This window comes from Olea europaea, chromosome 19 (assembly GCF_002742605.1).
Source record: "Olea europaea var. sylvestris chromosome 19, O_europaea_v1, whole genome shotgun sequence".
NCBI classification, from domain to species: Eukaryota; Viridiplantae; Streptophyta; class Magnoliopsida; order Lamiales; family Oleaceae; genus Olea; species Olea europaea.
In genome coordinates this window covers 7,783,648-7,809,786 of record NC_036255.1, presented here as the reverse complement: position 1 = coordinate 7,809,786, position 26,139 = coordinate 7,783,648, and the positions used below count along the sequence as shown (strand labels likewise).

Genomic DNA, 26,139 nt, shown 5'->3' with positions numbered 1-26,139 from the left:
TCTTTTATTGATGATTACTCTAGGAGATGTTGGGTATACGCAATCAAGAAAAAGGCAGACGTGTTCGCGGTCTTCAAGATATTCAAAGTGCGTGTGGAGCTTGAATCTAAAAAAAAGATCAAGTGTCTCAGGACTTATAATGGAAGAGAATATACTGGTGATGAATTTGATAACTTTTGTCAACAAGAAAGTATCAAGAGACAGTTCACGACAGCATACACTCCACAACAAAATGGAGTGGTAGAGCGGATGAACAGAGCATTGTTAGAACGAACAAGAGCAATGTTGAGAACTGTGGGACTAGCCAAGTCATTCTAGGCTAAAGCAGTCAAAATTGCCTGTTATGTGATCAATCAATTGCCATCAACCGTAATTGGTCTGAAGACGCCTATGGAAATGTGGACTGGTACACCGATTGATTATTCTTGCTTACATGTATTTGGAAGTCATGTGTACGTTATGTACAACATCCAATAAATATCAAAGCTGGATCCAAAATCCAGAAAATGTATTTTCTTAGGGTATGCTGATGGATTGAAGGGGTACCGCTTGTGAGATCCCACTGCCCACAAAGTGATAATCAACTGAGATGTCATATTTGCAGAAGGCAAAATATAGGAAAAAGTAAATGATAGCACTTCAAAAGGAAACCAGAGACTACTACAGTTAAAGTTGAAGGCAAACGGGAAGTTATAGATTCTTCTGAAGTAACATTAGAGCACAAAGAACAAGTTGAGTCTAGTGCTCTAGATGTTCGACGATCAACACGAGTGAAAGGAACGGGCTTGGCACTCAGATTACATTATGGAGGGTAATGTTGCATACTGCTTACTGATAGAAGATGGAGAGCCAAGAACTTTTCATGAGGCCAGCAATGCAAGAAGAAATTGAAGTTCTTCATAAGAACAAGACATGGGTTCTTGTTCCACTACCACATGGAATGAAGGCCATTGGGAATAAATGGATCCATAAAATCAAACGAGATGGCAATGACCAAGTGGAGCGGTATCGTGCGAGAGTGGTGGTGAAGGGATATGCTTAGAAAGAAGGCATTGACTTCAACGAAATATTTTCTCTTGTGGTTCTACTCACAACAGTTCGAGTAGTTTTGGCGATGTGTACTACATTTGACTTACACCTGGAGCAGTTAGATGTGAAAACTGCATTTCTTCATGGAGAACTTGAAGAAGAGATTTATATGCTCCAACCAGAAGGTTTAAAAGAAAAAGGAAAAGAAAACTTAGTTTGTATGTTGAACAAATCTCTATACGATCTCAAATAGGCGCCAAGATGTTGGTATAAGAGATTTGATTCCTTCATCATGGGCCTTGGATACAACAAACTCAGTTCAGATCCATGTGCATACTACATGAGATTTGGTGATAATGATTTCATTATTCTTCTGTTGTATGTTTACGACATGTTGGTAACAGGCCACAACAAAGATCGTATTGAAAATTTGAAGGCACAGTTGGCTAGGGAGTTTGATATGAAGGACTTGGGACAGGCAAACAAGATTCTAGGAATGCAAATTTACAGAGATAGAAATAGTAGGAAGATTTGGCTTAGTCAGAAGAATTACGTGAAGAGTATCTTGCGTCGCTTCAATATGCAAGATTGTAAGTTAATTTCTACCCCTATTCCTATTAATTTTAAGTTATCCTCAAATATAAGCCCTAGCAGCAAAGCAGAGAGGATGGAGATGTCTCGAGTACCATATGCATCAGCAGTGGGTAGCTTAATGTTTGCTATGATCTGTAAAAGACCAGACATTGCACAAGTAGTGGGAGCGGTTAGTTGATTCATGGAAAATATTGGTAAAGAGCATTGGAGTACTGTAAAGAAGATCTTGAGATATGTTAAGGGTACCTCAAATGCTACATTATGTTATGGAGGATCAGATTTTATTGTCAAATGCTATGTTGATTCAGAATATATAGGTGATCTTGATAAAAGTAAATCCATCACAGGATATGTGTTTACTCTTTTGGGAGCAGTTGTTAGCTGGGTTAGAAACTACAGTCTATCGTGGCTATTTTTACGATGGAGGCAGAATACGTGGCAGCTACACGAGCTAACAAAGAGGCAATCTTGTTGCAAATGTTAATGGACGAGCTCGAATACAAACTAGAGAAGATTGCTCTATTTTGTGAGAGTCAGAGCGCATTGCACTTGGTAAAGAATCTAGCATTTCATCAGAAGACAAAGCATATTTGAGTCCAATATCACTTTGTTCGAGAAAAGGTAGAGGAAGGAAGTGTGGATATACAGAAAATCCGTACAATAAACAACCTAGTTGATACGTTGACAAAGCCAATCAGAACTGACAAGTTTATATGGTGTTAATCCTCCATCGGCTTAGCAAAAATGTAAATAGCATGGAAATGGCAAGTATGGGAAAGATTGAAGTGGTTAACAAAAGTGACTTTAAGTAGGAGAAATGTTGATAAATAAAGCCACTTTCTTTGACCGCAAATGGATAAGGTAATTTTTTAATTGTCAAGCAAGATGCATGCATGCATGCAAAGGTGGTGGCAAAATTGGTTTTCCCCTTCTCCAGCAAAATGACAACTAAATGTGTAAAGAATTCCATGCATGCAAGAAAGGTTGCCAATTCTGACTTCTCTTTTCTTGCCAACTTACAACCACTTGACAGCCAAGATTTTTGTAGAAATCTCTAGCCATTTTCTTTGACATGAAGGCAGTGGAATGTCTAGTTAATGACCAGCCAAATTACAACCTTTTATCTTGAATTTTCCAAACAACTAAGGAGGTGGAAATTCTCTATAAATAGGAGACAATAGTTGAAGAGAAGATAGAAGTGTATGGAGAGGGAAAATTGAGAGAAAATATTCTTTTAGTAGAGAAAAAAATAGAGAGAAAAAAATTATTGTTTTCTCCTAAGTATTTCCTACTCGTGTTTCTCCTAATTACAAGAGAGATTAATTGTTATTATCTCCTTATATTTAGAGAGTGTGTGTTGTAATTTTCCTACTATAGTAAAATCCTCTTATACTTGTCAGTGGACGTAGCCTAAATTGGATGAACCGCGTAAATACTTGTATTCATTTTTAACTATGTTTTCCCAATTCCATTATTTGTCAACTAAACTCGACTCATGTTTCTCCCCCCAACATTATTTTGTTTCGTGTCAAAGAATGTGCAATTTCCTTGCACTTGATTGGTAAGATCCTCCTCCCCCCCAACTTTCTTTTGTTATACAGACAACTCTAAAGGTTAATTTCATAAACACAAAGCACCTGATTATAGTGCATATGCTTTGTAATATTACCTTCTAATCATTTTCTTGAAGCTTATGAATGCTGGTTTTATTACTGGGAGGGAAGGCATAAGTTTGTTTAATTGGGAACACAAATAACTCATTTTGCAAATCAGTTCATTCTAATTGTGTTAGCTTTATATAAACACACATGTAAGTATTGATATGTTATGAAATTGAGAATGTGAGTATGTATTCTAAAACCCAAATAGCTTAAATCTTATATCAAGTTGTGAGGGATTTGCAGGGAATTGGGGAAGTGGGGCTATGTCTGTTGGTCAATCATTGGTACTGGACAGTGAGAAGGGGGAGTTGGTGAAAACTTTAGGCAAAATAGGGAAGAAGAGGTGTGTTTCAGAGACAAAAATGGTTAACGCTTTAAAGAGCCACAATGAGGCCGAGAGGAGGAGGAAAGAGAGGATTAATGCTCATTAGGCAATGCTTCAAGGTCTTGTATCTGAGGATGAAATGGTTAGTGATTTTTTTTTTTTTTGCTGGTTTTGATCTTAAATTGCCATAATATTTGATATTAATGCCTATATTTGTTGTCAGGATTATTAAACATCACATTAAAATTCTGTAGTACACGAGCTGTATCTTTCGGTATTCTTCTTTTATTTATAGTCGTGCATGAATTAGTAGCACAAGTTAAGTTCACAACATTGATGGAATGGTTGTCACAACTAATGGTATTGATACTTCTTGTGATCTAATACATTAAATCTCTTTTTATACATCTCATTTTAATTGTTAAAATTACTATGGAGACTCATACTTCTTGTACCTATCGTATGAACTCTCTCTATAGGTACATTTTGGTGAAAGTGAAAAAACAGTGGTGATCTATACAACTTTTTGTTGGATTCAGTTCTTAATGACTTTAGTACTTTTATTTTCATTGATCATATAGTATGTTTATATTTTATTGATCATATGCTTCAGAAATCACCTTGTTATGCTGCAAATTTTACCGTTGCTTGATTATCATCTCAATATCATTGTGTTTTATGCACATGAATTCTTGATTGAATTAAGTTTTCACTTTTGTTGTAGATAAATAAGTTCTCTTTGTTTGTTATACTTCTGATTCACACTTCATTAGTTTTGGTTAAAGTTGTTCAAATTGGTTCAAAAATCAACCGAATTAACCGAAAAAATTTTGGTTTTAGTATGAAAAGGTGTGATTTCGTGTCAATTTTGACCAAATATTCAGACTTGATTCGATGGTTGAATTACAAAATTAAATAAATTAACTTATTCTACTCGTCGAGAGGATTGTCGTGGTATATTTGGAATCTCAAAACCAGTTCCGGATGAATGAAAAATTGCGGTCCAAAGTTGGAAAAAATGAAGTGTTGCAATTTTTCGAAAGAAAGTTTTGGCTAAGTATTGCAACTTTTTGAAAGGATGCATATTTTGGTCAACACTACTTCATTTGCACCCTTTCTACATCTATAAATAGGACCCTTTGGATGTAGTTTTGAGTACACCATTGCATTAAGCATCCATTCTTCTCTTGCAATTCATCTTTATCTCATTCTCATAACATTTCTTTGTAGAGGGAAAATTTCGTTGAAGTTTCGTCGTTCTTGTGTGATGTGAACCCTGTAGCAATGAAAACTACGAAACGCACAACGAGATTGATGTGGAACCCAAGAACGTCAATACTAACCCGATTTTGGATCTTGAACCCCAATAATTGAATCAAGAAACCCTAGATTAGCGAAAAACCTAAAACTCCTTGATTACAATTAAAAGAACCCACAATCCGATTGTTTAGAACGCTACAAGAAATTGAATCTTGATAAGTTCCAAGATTGTTCAAGAAGAACAAGAAATTGAAAGAACAAATTCTCTCTCTATAATATTATTCAAGCAAAAGTCCTTACAATGAAAAATATTCTCCTATTTATACTAATGAGTAAAAAACGTCCAAAACCCATCAAATTATGGTAATAATTTGATTTCATAAGAATTCTATCGAAACTAGGAAATTCAAAAAAAAAAAAAAAAAACGAATTTTTTTTCGTGTTTTTGTTCTATGCGGCCGCATAGTGTTAATCCATGCGGTCGCATAGAACAAGTCCTTGCCCCAATATTATCCTTGAGGCCATCTATGCGACCGCATAGGTTGTTTAACCATGCGGTCGCATGGAACAATGTTCGACTTTATTTTCTTCCGTCTTTATCATGTTGATCCAAGTCCTTTTGGCTCTCGACTCAAACATGAAACTTGCTCCATTTTGTGCCCCGAACATTGTGTCTTCATTGACTTGCTTGACGAGCAATCCCATCGCTTCTTTCACTTTCTTCATCCTCGATCGCGTCATCGGTCCACCTTCAACGATCAACGGATCCTTCCCGTGACTTGACGCTTGAGTTGTCTTGGTTGTTGACGCGCCTTGATTCATATCATCCCCTCTCTCTTCGAAAAGATTCATCCTCGAATCTGAACCTGCATCGAAAAGAGAAAGATCAGCGATATTAAAAGTAGCTGAAACATTATACTCGCCAGGTAAATCCACTTTGTATGTATTATCATTGATCCTCTCGATGATTTGAAACGATCCATCGCCTCGTGGTTGCAATTTTGACTTCCTCTGTTCTGGAAAACGCTCTTTTCTGAAATGCACCCAGACCTAATCTCCAGGCTCAAATGTAACGTGTATTCTCCCTTTATTTGCTTTTGATGCAATCAGCTTTCCTTTCTCTTCGATCTGCATCCTAACCTTTTCATGGAGTGTTTTCACCATCTCGGCTTTTCGTTTCCCATCCAAGCTACCTCGTTCATGCATAGGTAAAGGCATTAAATCCATAGGTGTTAGCAGATTAAAACCATAAACAATTTCAAAAGGAAAAAACGAAGTGGTAGAATGTGTAGCTTGATTATATGCAAACTCTATAAACGGTAAACACTCTTCCCATGATTTCAGATTTTTATTGATCACTGTCCTAAGTAGTTGAGTCAAAGTTCGATTAACTACCTCAGTTTGTCCATCTGTTTGGGGGTGACAAGTTGTAGAAAATAATAACTTAGTTCCTAACTTACTCCACAGAACACGCCAAAAATGACTAAAAAACGTCACATCCCTATCAAACACTATACTTTTAGGTACTCCATGTAAACGTACTATTTTCCTAAAGAATAAATCTGCAATATTAGTAGTATCGTCAGTTTTATGACATGGTATGAAGTGCGCCATCTTACTAAACCTATCGACCACTACAAATATTGAATCCCGACCCCTTTTTGTCCTAGGCAAACCTAACACAAAGTCCATAGATATGTCTACCCAAGGTTCACTAGGTACAGGCAAAGGAGTATACAAACCAGGGGTTCTTAGACTTAACCTTTTTACAAGTTATGCACTTTCCACATATTTGTTCTACGTCATGTCGCATTTTAGGCCAATAAAAATGTTCCCTTAACATGTCTAAAGTCTTTTGAACCCCGAAATGTCCCATTAAACCACCCCCATGTGCTTTTCTTACCAATAATTTACGCAAAGAACAATTAGGAATGCACAACTTATCTTCCCTAAACAAATATCCTCCATGCCTTTAGAATTTGTCAAATGCACCTTTGTCACATGAAGCATAAATACTAGAAAATCACAATCAGATTCATACATGCCCTTAATATGTTTGAAACCAAGTAATTTAGTACTTAATGAATTTAAAAGCACGTACCTTCGAGACAACGCATCAGCAACTATATTTTCGTTACCTTGTTTGTACTTGATGACGTAGGGAAATGTCTCGATAAACTTCATCCATCTCGCATGTCTTTTGTTCAACTTACCTTGACCTTACAAATGCTTTAAAGATTCATGATCGGTGTGTATCACGAATTCCTTTGGTCATAAGTAGTGCTGCCAAGTCTCTAATACTCGAACAAGTGAATACAGCTCCTTGTCATATGTCGGATAATTCAATGCTGCCCCACTCAACTTTTCGCTAAAGTAAGCAATAGGTCTCCTTTCCTGCATTAACACTGCTCCTATACCTATTCCTAATGCATCACACTCAACCTCGAATGTTTTATCAAAATTTGGTAATGCCAAAACAGGTGCTTAACATAACTTATCCTTAATTGTGTTAAATGCAATTTCTTGAGATTCTCCCCAATGGAAACCTACACTCTTCTTTACTATTTCAGTCAACGGTGTGGTGATGGTGCTAAAATCTCTTACAAATCGCCTATAAAAACTAGACAATCCATGAAAAGTCCTAACTTCAGTTATAGTCTTAGGTGTTGGCCATTCTTTTATAGCTTTTATCTTTTCTTCATCGACTTTCACCCCGTTAGCACTAACCACAAATCCTAAGAAAACAACTCTATCCATGCAAAATGTGCACTTTTTGAATTAGCATACAGTTGTTCCTTTCGCAACACAACAAGCACACAATTTAAATGTTCTAAATGCTCATCTAGATTTTTGCTATAGATTAAGATGTCATCAAAATAAACTACAACAAATTTCCCAATAAAAACACGCAAAATATGGTTCATTAAATGCATAAAAGTGCTCGGTGCATTAGTGAGTCCAAACGGCATAACTAACCATTCATACAATCCATACTTAGTCTTAAACGTTGTTTTCCATTCATCACCCTCCCGCATGCGAATTTGATGATACCCACTCTTAAGATCAATCTTACTAAAAATGCAAGCACCATGCAACTCATCAAGCATATCATCTAGCCTAGGTATTGGGTGACGATACTTTACCGTGATATTGTTGATAGCTCGGCAATCCACGCACATTCGCCAAGTCCCGTCCTTCTTAGGCACCAGCAAAACAAGTACAACACATGGACTTATGTTGTCCCTGACATAACCTTTGCTCATCAACTCCTCCACTTGCTTTTGAAGCTCCTTCGTCTCCTCGGGATTGCTTCGGTAAGCTAGTCGATTTGGTATGACAGCTCCGAGTACAAAGTCAATCTGGTGCTCGATGCCTCTGATTGGTGGCAATCCACTTGGCATCTCCTCAGGAAACACATCGTCGAACTCCTGCAATAAAGACTTAACCAAACTAGGGAGGGATGTGTTAGAATCCTCAAAATTGAGGAGGGACTCCTTGTACACTAACAATATCATTTGCCTATTATCGCTCATAGCCTTTTTCAACTCACTCTCTTTTGCATAGAAATTGACCTTTGGCTTTTCTCTCCACTCAGCTGACTCTTTCTCTCCTCTCAACTGACTCCTTTTCTCTCCGCTCATGTGGCTTCTCTCTCTTTTCTCCACTCTCAGTCACCTCACTATTTTCTCTCTTATTGATGGTTTCACTATTGCCTCTCCTTTTTCTCGACTCTCTTATTCTCTCGTCTTCCTCACTTTTCAGCTTGATTTGATCTCCATACACTTGTGTCGGTGTTAATGGCGCAAGAGTAATAGTCTTCACATCCTTGACAAAGCTATAACGATTCCTATATCCATCATGTGTGACCCTTCTATCATATTGCCATGGTCTTCCTAACAAGATATGACCCACATGTATAGGCACCACATCACATACTACTTTGTCACTATAACTCCCAATTGAGAAATTAATTAAAACTCTTCTATTCATCCTAACTTCCCCACTTTCATTCAACCATTGCAACTTATAAGGCCTGGGGTGTCTTAACAATGTTAGTCCTAATTTCTCAACTAAAGTTGTGCTTGCTACATTCGTGCAACTCCCACCATCAATAATCATACTACATACCTTATCGTTGACGTAACGTGTGTGGAATATATTTTTTCGCTGCTGCTCCGAATCATCCACTTTGACTTGAGTGTTAAGAGCTTTCTTTGACACCAACGATTCCCCAACAGCAAACTCCAATTTTTCTTCTTCTTCAACGTCCTCCAATGTAGGCATGTCCTCAAACTCTCCTTCACTTTCACTCACCACCTCTCCATTATCCAACAATACCATTACCCGTTTATTTGGGCATTGAGAAGCAATGTGCCCTAACCCCAAGCATCTGAAACACTTGATGTCTCGATTCCTTGATGGTTGTGAATCTGTTTTGGGTACTGTTTTGCTAGCACTTTCTTCTTTCCCTTTCTGCCACTCATTCCTACCTTTAGCTACAGTTTTATCACCTTTGTTGTTGTTGTTCCACCCTGGTTTCCAAGATGGATTAACACTCGAAGTTCCTAACGGCTGCCTAGCTACCCCTTTCCTCTTCAATTGTCTCTCTACCTTCATAGCCACATGCAACATGTCCTCCAACTCCACATAATGTTGCAACTCCACTACATTGGCAATTTTCCTATTCAACCCATTCAAGAATCGTGCCATGGTAGCCTTCCGATCCTCCACCACATTGGCCCTAATCATGAGTATTTCCATCTCCTTATGATAGTCCTCTACACTTTTCGACCCTTGATATAGGCCTTGCAGTTTTTGATGGATCTCTCGGTAATAGTGGCTAGGAACAAACCTCTTTCTCATCAATGACTTCAATTCCTCCCAAATGCTGATTGGTCTTCCCCCACTCCTACGTTGTGAAGTAATCACTTGATCCCGCCATGAAATTGCATAGTCACTGAACTCCAAAATTGCTAACTTCAGATTTTTCTCCTTCGAGTAGTTATAACACTCGAAGATCATTTCAACCTTCCTTTTCCACTCCAGGTATGCCTCGGGATCACTCCTTCCTTTGAATGAAGGAACTGTCATTTTTATATTTCCCAAGTTTCCATCCAACTCCTCCCCGCGATCATTCCGACCCCGTCTGTCGAACCTATCGCCTCTATTCCTCATCCTTCCCATCTCAACACCGTGAAATTCATCTTCGCCCATGTCACTCCCATATCCATACTCCTCTCGCATTTCCCTCCTAGGCTCCCAACTATCCGGTCCTCTGGCATTGGATACATCCACTCGATGTCCCTGACTAAGATTAGCCACCGATGTATCTAATCTATTCATCCAAACCTCCTACTTCTCCAACCTATCTCTCACATCTCCAAACTCCCTCTCAAATCTCTGCACCAAATCCTCCGATGCATTGTTATTATTGCCTTGTCGGCTTGAGTTTGATTCTGCCCTTTCTGACATCCTAATACTAAAAATTTTATTTTACTGCCTCACCAAAAGTCACTCGGAAACACACAAAAAGGCTTTTACCCTCTATTAAGCTCACCTCTCTGCCTTTTACCACTCAGTTCTTTCAACAATTACTTCTAGGAACAATCAATGAACTCAATCAATCAATCAAATCGTGTAGAACTCCCCAAACCGGATGTGACTCAATAATTGTAACAAAGGACTCAAAGAAAACTTTTAAAACTTGACTTGAATTGAAGGAATGGAATGATTCAATGTGTCCAAGTAATTTAGGAACGATGTTGAATAATAAAAGTTGGTATTTGACGGATCAATAATATCTAACAAATTTATTTTTTTTACTGTACAGATGAATAGTAATTTTTTTTTCAGATCCGAAAATCAATAACAAAACCAACGAAGAAAACAAAAACTGATTTGGGTGAAAATTGAGCCCAGAAACAGAATTTGAAGATTTTTTATGAAACTTTTGGATCAAAGGATCAAGAAAACCTTCTGAACACAAGAACACAAGGAATTGAAAAAAAAATTAGAAAACAAAGGATATAACCTGATTAAATTGGAGCCAAAGCTCTGATGCCAACTGATGCGAACCCCGTAGCAATGGAAACTACGAAACCCACAACAAGATTGATGCGGAACCCAAGAACGCCAATACTAATCCGATTTTGGATCTTGAACCCCAATAATTGAACCAAGAAACCTAGATTAGCGAAGAACGTAAAACCCCTTAATTACAATTAAAAGAACCCACAATCCGATTGTTTAGAACGCCACAAGAAATTGAATCTTGATAAGTTCCAAGATTGTTCAAGAAGAACAAGAAATTTAAAGAACAAATTCTCTCTCTATAATATTATTCAAGCAAAAGTCCTTACAATGAAAAATATTCTCCTATTTATACTAATGAGTAAAAAACGTCCAAAACCCATCAAATTATGGTAATAATTTGATTTCATAAGAATTCTATCGAAACTAGGAAATTCGGAAAAAAAATAAAAAAAACGAATTTTTTTTCGTGTTTTTGTTCTATGCGGCTGTATAGTATTAATCTATGCGGTCACATAGAACAAGTCCCTGCCCCCAATATTATCCCTGAGGCCATCTATGTGACCGCATAGGTTGTTTAACCATGCGGTCGCATGGAACAATCTTCGGTTTCATTTTCTTCTGTCTTTATCACGTTGATCCAAGTCCTTTCGGCCCTCGACTCAAACATGAAACTTGCTCTATTTTGCGCCTCGAACATTGTGTCTTCATTGACTTGCATGACGAGCAATCCCATTGCTTCTTTCACTTGCTTCATCCTCGATCGCGTCATCGGTCCACCTTCGACGATCAACGGATCCTTCCCGTGACTTGACGCTTGAGTTGTCTTGGTTGTTGACGCGCCTTGATTCATATCATTGTGTTTTGAAGAGCTGCTACCACAAGTGTGTATCTGTTGTATCTTGGGAGACATTTTTCATTCAACCGTAAGCACTAGTGGGGCAATTTGTCTTAAGGAAAGAGTTATACTCACCTCGGATTTCCTTTTCTACTCCTTATTTCATCTTGGTTTTATGGTTTTGTACTACACTTCCACTTCATAAAATTATGATTTAACTATGCTCCTGCGGGTTGAACTTTGCACTCACAAACAATCATCTTGACCGCTCACAAATAACCCGGATCCAACAAAATTTAAGACAAATATTCGGTGGTTGTTTGCTGTTTTAAATCAATCTGTTCGGTGCACTTTATGTTCTAATTCTTGCTGGAATCTGATTCTGGAAAATCAGTAAGCCGTTTCTCTGTGATATATTTCTGATGGCATTGGTTGAAACCTATAAGACCACTTTAAGGTATGACTACTGTTGGTTGGAAATGAATCTATGAATTATTATGTGGCTGCAATTATTCCATAAAATTAGTCAAAACCATGAAAGTTGGTATTAATTTTGAACAAGTGCATGATGTCGTTTCATTAAATAATGACTCTTTAATTTTTAAATGCAATTTGAATTAGCTGACTAATTTGATCCTTGGACGTTTGTTCCAATAACTTCTCTTTGAATGTTTGCTGATGAACTCATGTCATCAATAAGAAACTGCTTGAATATCATGTCATAAAGCAAATAATAAAGTTAGTTAAGAATATGAGATAATTGTGAAATTCCAAATTTGAGTGTCATTTAAAGCAGAATATGAATCTGAAAATTTGCTAGCCTTGTAATCTGCATTTTCTCATGTATCAATAACTACTTTAGTTAATTGACGATTATATCCAAATTCGATTAAATGAAAGAACACATCCTTTCATCCATTGGAACTCAGTTACTTGCATGGTTTGTCCATAGAAATCTGGTAAATTCGTTTAAATGAAACTGCTTGCATAAAAATAGTTTCTGTTGAAAAACTAATCATCCATTGACCGTCAGTTTCTTTAGAATAAATGCAATTATAAATTACATCCTTTTCAATTCAAAATCTATGAATTTGTGTTCATAAATAGGGTGTCTTTATTGCACAACGATTATGAATACATTTTATGTTGATGACAATAAATGAATCGGTGCATGTTCAATAAATTGGTTTATTTTGAACAAATGCATGTGCATGGAGGAAATGTATCCTTCTATGATGAGAAACAATTGATGTTATGGTTGAAAATGATAAAATCTTATCATTGTAATTGCCTATGCCAACAATTGGTTTGTGGGCATTGGTGACTCTTCGATAAATAATTTCAATATATGGACTAGCTCACCTGCTTTTGAATAAACCACGATCATGCTTGGATAGCCCACATGTTTTGCAAAGTCAATTTGCCATTCTGACTGGTTTATGGACTTCGAATGCAAAAATTCAATCTTATCTAGGTAATTTTAGACCAGCCTATTAATGTGTCCAAACGGACTTGTATAAATGTGAAAGTATATAAAACTTTCATATCTTGTTGAGCCTCAATTAATTTGATGAAATTAGAGATGGCTTATGCAAAATTATATTTGTATAAGAGTGTGACAAAATGTGGTTTTGTCTTAAGTGGAAATTGGACATTGGGATATGAAATTATCTTATAAAACACAAATGGTGCCTATAGGTTGCGGTGGTGCCGGATATCAATATTTTTGGAAATAATGATTGTGAATGCCATTCATTTGGGAAGGATAAAATCTGTAAAGAATATTATGAAATATTCTAGATGAGAAGGTGTGTCCTTTCACATGGAATATCTTGACTTTTGATATGACTGGTTTCCAAGGAGTATGCTTGCTCATAGAAATTAATTTCAAGAGGTGTGTCCCTCTTGAAGGGTTGTAACATTTGAGAACACAACTTGTCAACCTATGGTTGAGTTATTATATGGTGAATAAGCACCTTCTTATGTGACATGTCACAAATATGAAAAGTTGCACATGTTTGAAGATGATTAGTCTTCTTTATTGTTGAATTTTACTTCAAGTGTGGAACCAAGTTGGTTTATGCTTTGAAAGCATTGCTAGTCTATGTGACGACCTTGATGTAACTTGAATGATCAAATTATTATAGTTGATTGAACTACAACTTCGAATGGAAAATGAGTTTTCATTTGTATGAATCGATGATCACTATTTTGAAAGTACTTAGACTTTCATGAAACACTCGATAAAAATATTATCTAAGTGATAAATGGATTGAACTATGAAGGATTTGATAACTCTAAGTTCAAGTATAACCCAAAAATGTGGGGGTTATCATAAAACTTGATAACTTATATGAAAAGTTCAAGAGGTGTGGGTGTAATAGTAAAACTACGACTTGCATATATTTTCCTAATTTAGGAATTGTGGGGGTAACTTAATTAGTTTAAAGTTACAATTTCCTATACCTATCAAGAAATGGGAGAGACTCCATATAAGTTATGAAAAAGTCATCATCCGTCCTACCAATACTTAAAAGTATAAGGGTGTCTGGCAAAGGTTGAAGTTTCTAAGCTTAAACAAATAAAGATTGGTCCCAAAACGATTAATTGCATATTTATTGGATACGTCAATAATAGTAGTGCATATCGTTTCTCTGTACACAAATTGGATGTACACAAGGGTACCATAATAGAATCAAGGAATGCGATATTCTTTGAAAAAGTATTTCCTTACAAAGATAAGGAAAATGTAAGTTTAAATAAGAGAACTTATGAAACTACAAATGGATCTTCAAATGAGAAAAAAGCTAGGCGTAGTAAGAAGGCTAGAAAGAAGGACTTGACTTCTTTAATACCTTCTCACCCGTAACTAAAATCACTTCGATAAGGTTACTAATTGCAACTGTGGCAATACATAACCTTGAGAATGACATTCCTAAATGTTGAGTTAGAGATGAGGTATATATGGAGCAAGTGTCTCCAAGTAAAAGCCATAAGATTTGTAAACTTGTTAAGTCCTTGTATGGCTTGGAATAAGCTCCTAAGCAATGGGACCAAAATTCAACAAAACAATGTTGTTAAACGGATTCAAAATAAACGAATATGACAAATGTGTATACGTGAAAAATACACCAAATGCCTATGTGATTGTGTGTCTATATATAGACGATATGTTGATAATGGGCAATAGTCATGAAATGATTACGAAATATCAAGAAAATGCTAACGAAGTATTTAGACATGAAAGGCATGGGTGTGGCAGATGTAATATTAGGGATAAAGATCTCTAGAACATTGAAGGAATTGTACTTCCTCAATCTCATTATGTTGAGAAAATACTCAAGAAGTTTGAAGTATTTGAGGAAAGTCTCGCGAAAACTCCTATTGACACAAGTTTACACTTTGTCAAGAATAAAGGTGAAAGCATGTCACAACTAAGGTATTCACAAGTGATTGACAGTGTTGTGTATATTATGAACTGTACTTGACCATGCTTAGTAGATTCACGAGTAATCCAGGCCATGATCACAATCATTGGGTGGCATTGACAAAGTTCCTTGGGTATTTGAAGTACACTATGACCCATGGATTACATTTCACAAGATATTCTATGGTATTCAAAGGATATTGTGATGCTAATTGGATATCCGACATGAAGGTTTCCCGGTCCACAAGAGGTTATGTTATTATCCTTGGAGAAGCTGCTATCTCATAAAAATCAACCAAGCAAATGTGTATTGCTCGATCACCTATGGAATCTGAGTTCATTGCTTTGGACAAAGTCGGAGAATAAATGGCTTCGAAGATGTTCCATAAGTATACATAGTGCTACTGAAAGGGCTAGAAGAAGCAAGAACAATTAGAATATTTAAAGAATATTCATAAAGTTCAAATACAATGTGATAATTCAAAACTGGAAATTGAATGCCTTTCAACTAAAAGAAATGATTGACTAGTGTAAAGAAATCCTCCAATCGTATATGAAATTTGATAAAAGCTTTAGATAAAACTAATGAGAAGCATGTAGCTTCGTGAGAGAATTTCTTAGTAGTGACAATGTGTATCTATTAAACAAATCGATCGTTGGCTAACTCTATTTGATAAGATATTAAGTCACATATAACAGTAAGTCTAGACATATGTGTCTAGACATAATACTGTTAAGCAATTGATCCCAATAGTGTAAACTCGTGGTACCTTTAAACGGGATTTACTAAGAGAGATCAAGAATACTGCATGTCGAAGGGAATGAGGTAAAGCCTACTACGTTAGAGTCCTTACAATGGTAACCCTACCTTGTTGACTGGAGATCCTAAGATCTTCGTTCAAAGGGACAACTAAGTTGTGAGGATTTCATGAAATACTTAGGAAATTAAATTTCCTAACTCATTCCTACGATGTGAAAGTGCTTTCTGCAGAGTGGTTAAAGGTTAAGTTAATCTTTTAATGATTCCTATATCTTGAATAAAGTCAAGTGGAGTAGGGCAGAATACTCTTAATAGGAGGTTATCTATTTAAGTGTGAAGTGGTGCTGCTTAAATAAGAATTATTTGAGGCTTGAATTCTTTAAACAATTATGAAATCGAGATGGGTTCAGGACTAAAATGAACCAAGTCATGAGAAACAAGTACGTAATAAGGAAGACATCTGTGTAAGTATCATTGTCTTGGCTTACACCAAAGGCTGAATGGTTCAAAACATCACGTTCACCACTAAGCTTAGTAAGTCCGATGGTATTTCGCTACGGGAGATTCAAGGTCAGAAGCTACCATCCCCAATGCAGTAGCTTTCCGCTCTCTCTCTCTTTCTCTCTCTCTCTACTATGTATCATAGCATTGCATGTGCATACTCAAATTTCCATTCATGTGGGGGATTGTTGGAATTGCTTCAAAAATCAACCGAATTAATCGAAAAAATTTTGGTTAAGTATGAAAAGATGTGAACTTCGTTTCAATTTCAACCATATATTCGGACTTAATCCAATGGTTGAATTACAAAAGTAAATACACTAACTTATTCTACTCGTCAAATAGATCGTCGCGGTATAATTGAAATCTCAAAAATCAGTTCCGGATGAATGAGAAATTGCTGTCCAAAGTTGAAAGAAATGAAGTGTTGCAACTTTTCGAAAGGAGGTTTTGGCTAAGTGTTGTAACTTTTTGAAAGGATGCATATTTTAGCCTACACTACTTCATTTACATCATTTCTACATCTATAAATAGGACCATTTGGACCTGGTTTGAGTACACCATTGCATTGAGCATCCATTCGTCTCTTGCAATTCATCTTTCTCTCATTCTCATAACATTCATTTGTAGAGGAAAAATTCTATTGAAGTTTCATCGTTCTTGTGGTTTGAAGTGCTGCTACCACAAGTGTGTATCCGTTGTATCTTGAGAGACATTTGTCATTCAACCGTGAGTACCGTAGCGGGGCAATTTGTCTTAAAGAAAGAGTTATATTCGCCTCGAATTTTCTTTTCTACTCCTCCTTATTTCATCTTGGCTTTGTGGTTTTGTACTACACTTCCACTTAATAAAATTGTGGTTTAACTACACTCCTGCGGGTTGAACTTTGCACTCACAAACAATCATCTTGACCGCTCACAAATAAGCCGGATCCAACAAAAGTAACTTCCACATATAAAATATGGAAAAATGAAAATTGTAAATTTAATTATAGTCAAGGTTCAGGAATCCCAAAAGTCAATGCAATACTTTAAGAACCCATGCGATTTTGAATGGTAGCCAAGTCGTTGCATTCAAAATAATGGTTATAGTAATGAAACAGTAAATTATCAATAAACTTCTATCTTACATTTCACTGGCTGATTATGTGTTAACAGAACTTGAAATAATATTCAGTTTGTAATCAGCTTAGTGTGTCTACTGATAAATGGCGAACTTTGTGCAGTTAGCGCGATCATGTTTCCATCTGAGGACGTAACGTTTATGGTTGATGTTCTAGAGTATGCCTTCTCATTGGTACTCTGTAATTTTAGAGGTTGATGTTTTTGGCTGAAGATGTAATGTTAAGTGTCAATGTTTGTTGGCCGACTTAAATATATAGACCTTGTTTGATCCCTATTTTTTCAAGAATGCATTTTTTCAAAACTCATTTTCAACCACACATTTTTCTACAAAATAATTATACACAAATTTCAAATTCCATAATTTATTTTATCCCAAAAATGGGAATTAAACAGGGGCATATTAGCAAATCATTGTCTTCTTTAAAGTGGTTGATTAATATTTTTATTGTCTAAGGTCAAATCAGCTATTACATTGATAATTGAGTTTGCATAAAAATTCGGTTGTTGCTTTTTTTATCCATCTAACTCGACTTTGAATTTGATCCGTGCAATCGGTCAATAAGGTGGCATTGCAATCGGTCAATGAGGTGGCATATCAATGCCAATGAGATAAATAAAGATTTTATGCTACTTCCGAATGTTGAAGATTAAATTTAAGTAAATAAATGTGTCGCTTCTAACAACTTAAGCTTTTGAATGTGGTGGTTCAATATGCTCTCAGAGTAAACAAAGATTGTTAGTTCTATTCTAGTCGATACTTATTTATGCAAATTGTGCAAGCGTAAGCTTTTCGATGAAAGTGTTTCCAATTCGTATTAAGTTTGTGCTAAACTCTTTTTTTCAACTGTTTGTCAATAGATGGACAAAGCTACATTACTCGCTGAAGTTATCAACCAAGTGAAACAACTGACAAAAACTGCAAAACAAGCCAGTGAAGATTTACACATTCCAACAGATTCTGATGAAGTGAAGGTTGAACTACTCAATGAGGATGCAGAAGGCCAATCTTTTTCATTCAGGGGCTTATATTTGTTGCCATTACAGGCCGAATCTCTTGTCTGATACAAGACTGTGTCTCAATGTGCTTCCTGTAGATTTGGCAAATGTCGAAATCTCTACCTTGGAAGGTCGGGTGAAGATTGTTTTCTTATTAACTACCAGAAGAAACAAGATGAATGACAGAACTGAAGCTCAGGAGCTTATAATGAGTTCTATTCGCGAGGCTTTGAGTTGTGTTGTGGATAAGGCGTCTGCATCAGAAGAATTATCCCAACTAATGCTTCCAAGCAACTGAGCAAGAGGTGAAGGATTTGCTATCTCGACTTTCCTTAGAGATTTGTACGTCTTTATGTCAAAGTGGGATGAGAGTTCAAGGTGCTATTTTTATGGGTTATAGTGGCTAGGACTGATACTTGCCCACATATTTGTGTAATCAGTTCTTGTGACACTGGAATAACAGTTGAAAATCAAAATTAAGGTTGACTGTGGACCTTTATAGCATGTTTGGTAAATTGGATTAAATGGTACTGAACAATGTTAGTCAAGGACGGAGCCAGAACAATGTCAGTCAGGCGGAAACCTTTAAAATAAATTGAAGGCTAATGCCTGACATGATATTCACAAATTGTTTATATATAGTATATCGTGAAAACACAAACAATCGACAGCAATTCTGAAGCTGAGTTTGCTACAGATTTAGCAGGATGTAGAAAACCTACAAACAAATTTCTGTTGCTGCTGATTTTGGCATTGTACATTCCATGATCTGGCTTTGTCCCTCAGTTCTTGAAATGCTCTCATTGTTTCCACATCGAATCCACCCGCAAACTGTTGAAAAAACATGTAACATGAATTATACAAGTAAAATAAGCTGTGAAAACTCAGTAAAATCTTTAAATCGAGACATGTAGAAAAACTGAAGATCTTGAACGACCAAGGAAAAAATACTGTTAGTCGCTCCGCTTATAATGAAGTTGTACACAGTCACTGATGGTTTCTTTTTTATTTCAGTTTGGTCCTTCCGTTAAAAATCTGTTACTTCTTCTAATGGAATATCCAATCTGGAAGACATCCATGTCGATGCTACGTCATATTTCCTCTTTGATGTTGGGGACAAATTAGTGGATTTTACCCGAAATTGAAACACAAGGCAAACTTCATTTTATAGTACCTGATGTACTCGGAATGCAAATTTAACGCCTTGGACGATAAGTTCTTCTTCTTCGGGACCACCTCCAACCATTTCGAGCTCAGCAGAGACTCTCTTCATGTGCTTCATTGCCAGTTTCACGGATGCCAGCTTGATCTGCAGAATTTTGTACCCATGTTACTGTTATTTACCCAATCAGAACGGCAAGTAAACAGTTTCAATTCACAGGGCTGTATAAAATGTGACCATTTTTGTGACGGATACACATATTCAATGTTTTCACAAGGACATCGCCAATTTTGCTGCACAATCTAATAGTATTATACAGTTACATGTCTTTAGATGCAAACAAGAAAACTTAATGGTAAAGTTGAGCATTTCGAAGTTCTAATCCATATAATTAAAGCTTACAAGTCCTACTACCCTGCTTATTAAGCTTGGCACATAGTTCTGGACTGGAACGGAGTGCTATAAACAAGATTTAAGATTTCTAATTTTTTGATTTTTTCCAGCCCTCTTTGTCATCTATAGTCGTGTTTTTTGCTTTAATCTATACTGCGGGGTTAGGAGATGTAGAACCAAGCTATATGTCGACCAACATACGATTGTACACAAATGAATTTCAGAAGAATGTAAAACTCACCTGACTTAGACATCCCTTGTCTAGCATCCAATCCATTGGAATATGAAACGCTTTGTATCGTTGTGCAGCTGATTCTCTCATCCTCGACAAATTATAAACTCCGTGCTCCAATCTGTTGCCAATAACGCAGAAGTCAAATTAATTTATGAATTTATTAACATTTCTAAGTAATAAAAATAGGGAATTATCATACTTCTCAAACAATGCCTGCATCTTTCTGAGAGCAACACCACAAGGCTGTCTAGGATCATCACGAAAAGATGAGGCTTCAGACTCGATCTTCTTTAAGTCGCAATATCCAAATGCCGCTTCCCTTAATGCATCTGCCTTCTTCTCAGGCCAATCAAAGTGTTTCAACACTGCCCTTTCATCAACCTAGTTTCATGTATAATCAGATTTATTAAACTCTTAATAGTTCAAATTCCCTATCGTTTTCAAGTTGAGTCAAAAAACTGTACCAGGTAGGAGAGTTCATCATCGAGCCATTTAACAAAAGGAACAACATCCTCAATGTCTGTGAATGCAGCACCTTCAACTTCTTTAATCAAGAATCTAATGAAATCTCCCTGAGTTTCTACATCAGTCTTAATCTGCGGGTGAAATAATTAAAACTGATAATCAGATATTAATGATTTTCCCAACCTTTTGTCCCACCAATTAAATAGTCACAAATACCCACATGGATTCATTCAATTTACAACCTTTTTGCATTACTTTCGGACATTTGGATTTCGAATCTAAACACTGTCTTATCTTGTAAGAACAGTGGCAAACTTCCAAGAAAAACAGCATCAAATGTACAATAAAGGACACTAGGACAAGTCAATTTCAGTGACAGAAAGGCATTCGAGTAGCAAAAACGGTAAATAAACACAACCACCATGGTCCACAACAGATAATTCCGAACTTACCGCTAGTAAATGTGCTGAGCGGTTCTCAATCTCCCCTATCATGTCTTTGGCTGTAGTTCCCGCTGCCAGAGCATCGGCAGCACCACCGCCGGAGTCACGTCGTGAATTTGAATCCCTCCGCATTAATGAGTGGTAAAACTCTACCACCTCAGGCACCCTCCTAACCTTTGCAGGCACCAGTTTCAGCCCTTTAGGCGGGGCCGGCGGAGGCGGAGGCGCCCCCTTGGACCTAGGAAGGGGCGGGGGCGGGGGCGGGGGAGGAGGTGGTGGAGGCGAAATGTTTGAAATTTCAGCCAACGCCCTCTGGGCAGAATCTGATAAAGAACCATACGAAGGGGAAGACAGAGAAGATGATAATGTAGATGATAACGATGATGAAAACGATGCCGATGGCTTAGGAGTTGGCTTAGGAACACGAGGAGCACGGGATCTTATCCCCATTATCCCATCGGAAGTCCCAACAATTTCTTCAGAATTACAACGAGAGTGTCGTGGCTTTTCAATTGTCACCACCCCTACTGTATCCTCTTTCTGTTCCTCACTCTCAGACCTTACATTACCAGAAAAACTACTTTCAAAATTCCCTACAATAAAATTCTGGGTCGCACATTTCCTGAAATTTTTCGTTGCAGTAGTAGATTTATAATTGTTGGTTACATCTGTAAGTCTTGGGGTAGAAAATGAAGATGATGTCTCTTCCTCTCGTTGTCCCTCTTCAAAGGACTTCTTGATATCAGATAATTCGACCTGCATTGCCTTTATTTTTTCCTCGTACTTTTGATTTTGTTTTGTTAACTCTGCGTGTAAAACCTCAACCTCTTGTCTGAGTGCATCATTTTCTGCTTCTAAACATTGAATCTTTTTCTTGGAGCGTTCAATTTCTGAATCCTTAATTGAAATCTCATTTTCAAGAACTGGGACAATGGCAGCAGAAGCTCTGAGAAGCTTCTGCTCCAAGAGTTCGGTTTTCAAAAGGGATTCTTGTTCTCGTAACTCTTCGACAAGGCGAAGAAGCTCTGTTACATCCGGTGGGCGAGGCTGGACCTGGGAGGATGAGCGTGGAAAGTAAACACCAAAGGAGCGTGACAAGCCGGTGCTTGATCCCTTCTGTGGTTGTTGCTGCTGCTTTCCTGAACCTGATGCGAATAACAGAGGCGGTTTAGGAGATGAATCCGCCTTTGGCTTTGAGTTCGCCGGCGACCTTTGCAATCCCATTGCGACTTTTACCTTTCCGGCAACCATAGTTGCACCCTGAAACTACGATCTCTCTCTCCTTGCGGGCGCCTCTCTCGAAGACCTCAAATGGTTCACTGCTGAACTCTGAGAATGAAGCTACAGGAGTTTTGATTAGACGTTGTGTGGGGATAACAGTGGGGTTTCTGCAGAGACCGGGGGGAAGGTTCGAGTCTTTGAGGATTCACGGTCACAAAATCTAGTAACGGTCGACTTTTCTAAGATCCAGATTGGCAAAAACAGTAATATTTTAACTAAAATTTGAACTCTGCCACGCGCTACATTTAGCCCCAGTTTGATCCCATTTTCTGAAAATAAAAATGAGGGATAGTATTTTTTTTTTTTAAAATGAGTGGTTAAAAAAGAAGAAAAAGTTTTCGATTCACGTGTAATATTATTTTATGGAAGATTGTGTGATTGAAAATAAGATAGAGAAAAATGAAATGTAATGTAATTGAATTTAATGGGGATCAAACGTGGCTTATATATCAGAGTAGGGTTTCAAATAAGACAATGATATCTTATTTTTATATTTTAGAGACAATATTAGAAATTTTGATTCATTTAATTGAATAATTATAGAAAGGTACCGAATTTTCAAGGAATTTCAGAGCCCGTTCAATAGTGATTGTGAAAATTGATTTTTTGATCGTTAAAGAAAAAAGTATGTTTTATCTATGAATGAAGAAAGTAAAAAATAACGATTAGAATAGCGAAATAATGATAAAAAAAAATTAATTTTTTAAGATGAAAAATTGCTACGAAACGGAGACTCAAAGTGCTATTGTCTTGGGACGAAGTCAAGGGAATCTTGAAGTGCTCATTTATTTATCAATTTTAATTAAATGGAAGAATTAAGCCTTATGTACAGACATTGGTTGAGAGAATTCATACAGCGTGTTGTCACGGTACCCTATTTGCCATTTTTTCATCTTTCAATAAATTTTCGTCAAATGTTATTTGTGAAATAAATCTATAATCCAACTTTCGTGTGTTTAATCAAGAAAACAGCCATACTCTATTATTTAAAATGCATTAAAATCATCTAAAATATAAAATCACGACTATTTCATATTCAAAAATTGTTTCATTTATTAATTTAATTCTTTCTAACTCTAGGTTTAACTATTTACAATTTTCGAGTTTATGCTAGGTCAATCTTTTAAAATATTAGAAATACATTTCGCTGAAATTCCTAAAAGGAAACCATTTGTGTTTGTGGATGAAGAAGTAGAAGAAGAATTTTGAATCACGCGCCTTTCATGAAGGTGGGGTTTGTACTAACTCTTTATTGGGGTTATGTTGGAGAAGCAGTAAATGTGTAAAGAACGAATCCGGGTAGAAATAAAAAATTAGGGAAGTTGAAAGGTATTTCTAACGGTCGACTTATGTACTCGTGAGAATTTGTTAGTGGGTTTAACTTTTCTAACGTTAAAGTTCAAATTTTTACTTGATTTTTGAGGTTAATTTGAATTCAAATTTTGAAGTTTTTTGGGAACAATGTCATATATACCTCCTAAATTTTATAATAATATCATAGAAATTCTTCATGTTTAAAATGTTACTAATTTTTTTCTATTTTTAATTCGAATATTGTATACTCTGAGCGGATCACTTTGTGAAACGTCATTCTTGAAGAAATGAAATTGTTTCCAATTAGTTGCGAATTAATTTGTTTCGCACTTTGCCTTGCTATGTTACCATCAACGAAGTATAGGTTTATATTAACCATAAAAGAAAATGCTAAAATGGAAGATTTATGGTAATCGGGAAGATTATTGTATTTTCCTAAACAAGAGGCCCAACTCTATTCTTGTCAAACACGTTATTAGATTTAACGTTATTTACTCAAAATACTATTGCAAATTGTAATAATAGTAATCATATTGATTGTTACATCTCCAACTATTATTCCCACAGCTTTGAAAATTAAGTCGAGTGTGTTTTTATGACTATGGGAACAAGATATATAAATCTATTATAACTAAGAGCCTGTTTGAGAGTGATTTTGAGAATTAATTTTTTGATCGTTAGGAGAAAAGTGGGGTCCACCTGTGAGAGAAGAAGTCAAATATGACGGCTGAAATAGTGAAATAACGGTCAAAAAATCAATTTTTTGGATGAAAAAATCGCTCCCAAATAGATCCTAAATTTGTAGCATATCTTGAGTAAGAAGTGCGTGGCTAATTTTGTCACTTAAAGTGCATCTATCATTCAATTCTAAAAAATGTGATTTCATCAACACAAAGTCACTATCAAATAAGGTCCATCGTATCACGATGAACTAGGATGAAATGATGTTTTCGGTGACCAACTAAAGTTACAAAGACTTATATTTTCCAAAAGATAATTATCAAATTTAATTCTCAAGAAAACCTATTTGGCATTTTGTATGATATTACATTTGTTCATCTGCTCACCTATACAAAACTTATCACTTATTAATATAGACAGATTGCTTCCTAGGGATACCATAAAATGCTTCAATTATGAGCATGCCTCGTTCACCTAACATATCTACAAATGCACAGTCTCAAATTTGGAAATTTTCATAGCTGATAAATCACTTAGAATGTGACCATTAATAAAATAAATTCCATCCCTTATACCGATTATTAAGTCATTTGTCTGATATAAGTTGGATTTTTTTTTTCCTGGAATTGAAATGGAAAAATAGGTAAGACAAAGTCTGATGATGTAGCGAAGTTGATGGATGTCAACACCTTCTCATACTCCTACCCAATATTAGTTGAAACTTGTAAGGCTGGCAAATTATAAATGTTCTGATACAATCAATTCGTATGTATTTTGTAAGGGTTTAACCTTGTCCTCCGGGGCATAGCCCAGTGGTGTAAAGGACAAGAGTGAGGTTATCTCACGCCTTGTTGGCAGCCGCAATGTGGGAGTTCGATTTCTGAGACATAGAATTGGATTTCTTGTAGGCGCAATGTACAAGCAGCTCTTGTTTCCCGATTTGTTGGGGCACATCCCGCGATTTACCTCCCTCACGAAGATCTAGGGACGGGGTGGTGGGGGCTCTCAAGGTTGGGGTTCAACTTTTTTTTTTTTTTTTTTTTTTTTATAAGGGTTTAACCCTCTTCTCTAAAAAAATACAAAAAAAAAAAGGACAGGAGACTTTAGTTAATGTAGTACAGATTGCAACTCGCCTGTATGAAGCTTGACTCGTGTTATTATGGTAGTGAATGCCCAAACCTTGTAATGCACCATTCATTACAGTATGAGTACTCACTATGCCCAAAGTCATTATCTTAATACATAATGATCATAACGTCTCATTATCATGTATGTCTTTCTGTACAATACTGCATCCCAAACCTGCCCAACATTAATCCAACCTTGTCGAGTAAAGATGCAAAAACAGCAGCATCAATCAAATATCAAACCCGACTAGGAAAAGGCTATAGAACGGCGTAAATTAGCATAATGTGCAAAATTTTTAGACTAAAATAGAGAATTGGACGTATTGAAACCTAAAATCATGATAAGGTACAGAATGGCAGCAATGAATGTGAAGCGCGGTGCTTGATGAGCATGGAAGGAATGAAGAGTTTGGAGTGAAGGAATAAATGAAAGTGGTCCTTGAAAGGGAATGCCCAGAATTATATTACACATCCAAAGACAACTAAGCAACCA

At 36.5% G+C, this 26,139-nt stretch overlaps 1 protein-coding gene and 1 pseudogene across 1 annotated transcript; one reads left to right on the top strand and one right to left on the bottom strand.

Annotated features, from left to right (window-relative positions):
- Positions 1-1,804: 1,804 nt before the first annotated feature.
- Positions 1,805-19,026, top strand: LOC111368287 (annotated as a pseudogene).
- A 93-nt stretch (positions 19,027-19,119) lies between these two features.
- LOC111368664 (protein CHUP1, chloroplastic-like) lies at positions 19,120-22,703 on the bottom strand. Its single transcript, XM_022990043.1, has 6 exons — positions 21,253-22,703; positions 20,800-20,931; positions 20,535-20,716; positions 20,342-20,453; positions 19,720-19,854; positions 19,120-19,376 (listed from the first exon to the last, which is right to left on the bottom strand). Exons 1-6 carry the CDS (start codon positions 22,492-22,494, stop codon positions 19,245-19,247), a joined length of 1,935 nt encoding a protein of 644 aa, XP_022845811.1. The 5' UTR covers positions 22,495-22,703; the 3' UTR covers positions 19,120-19,244.
- Between the last annotated feature and the right edge of the window lie 3,436 nt (positions 22,704-26,139).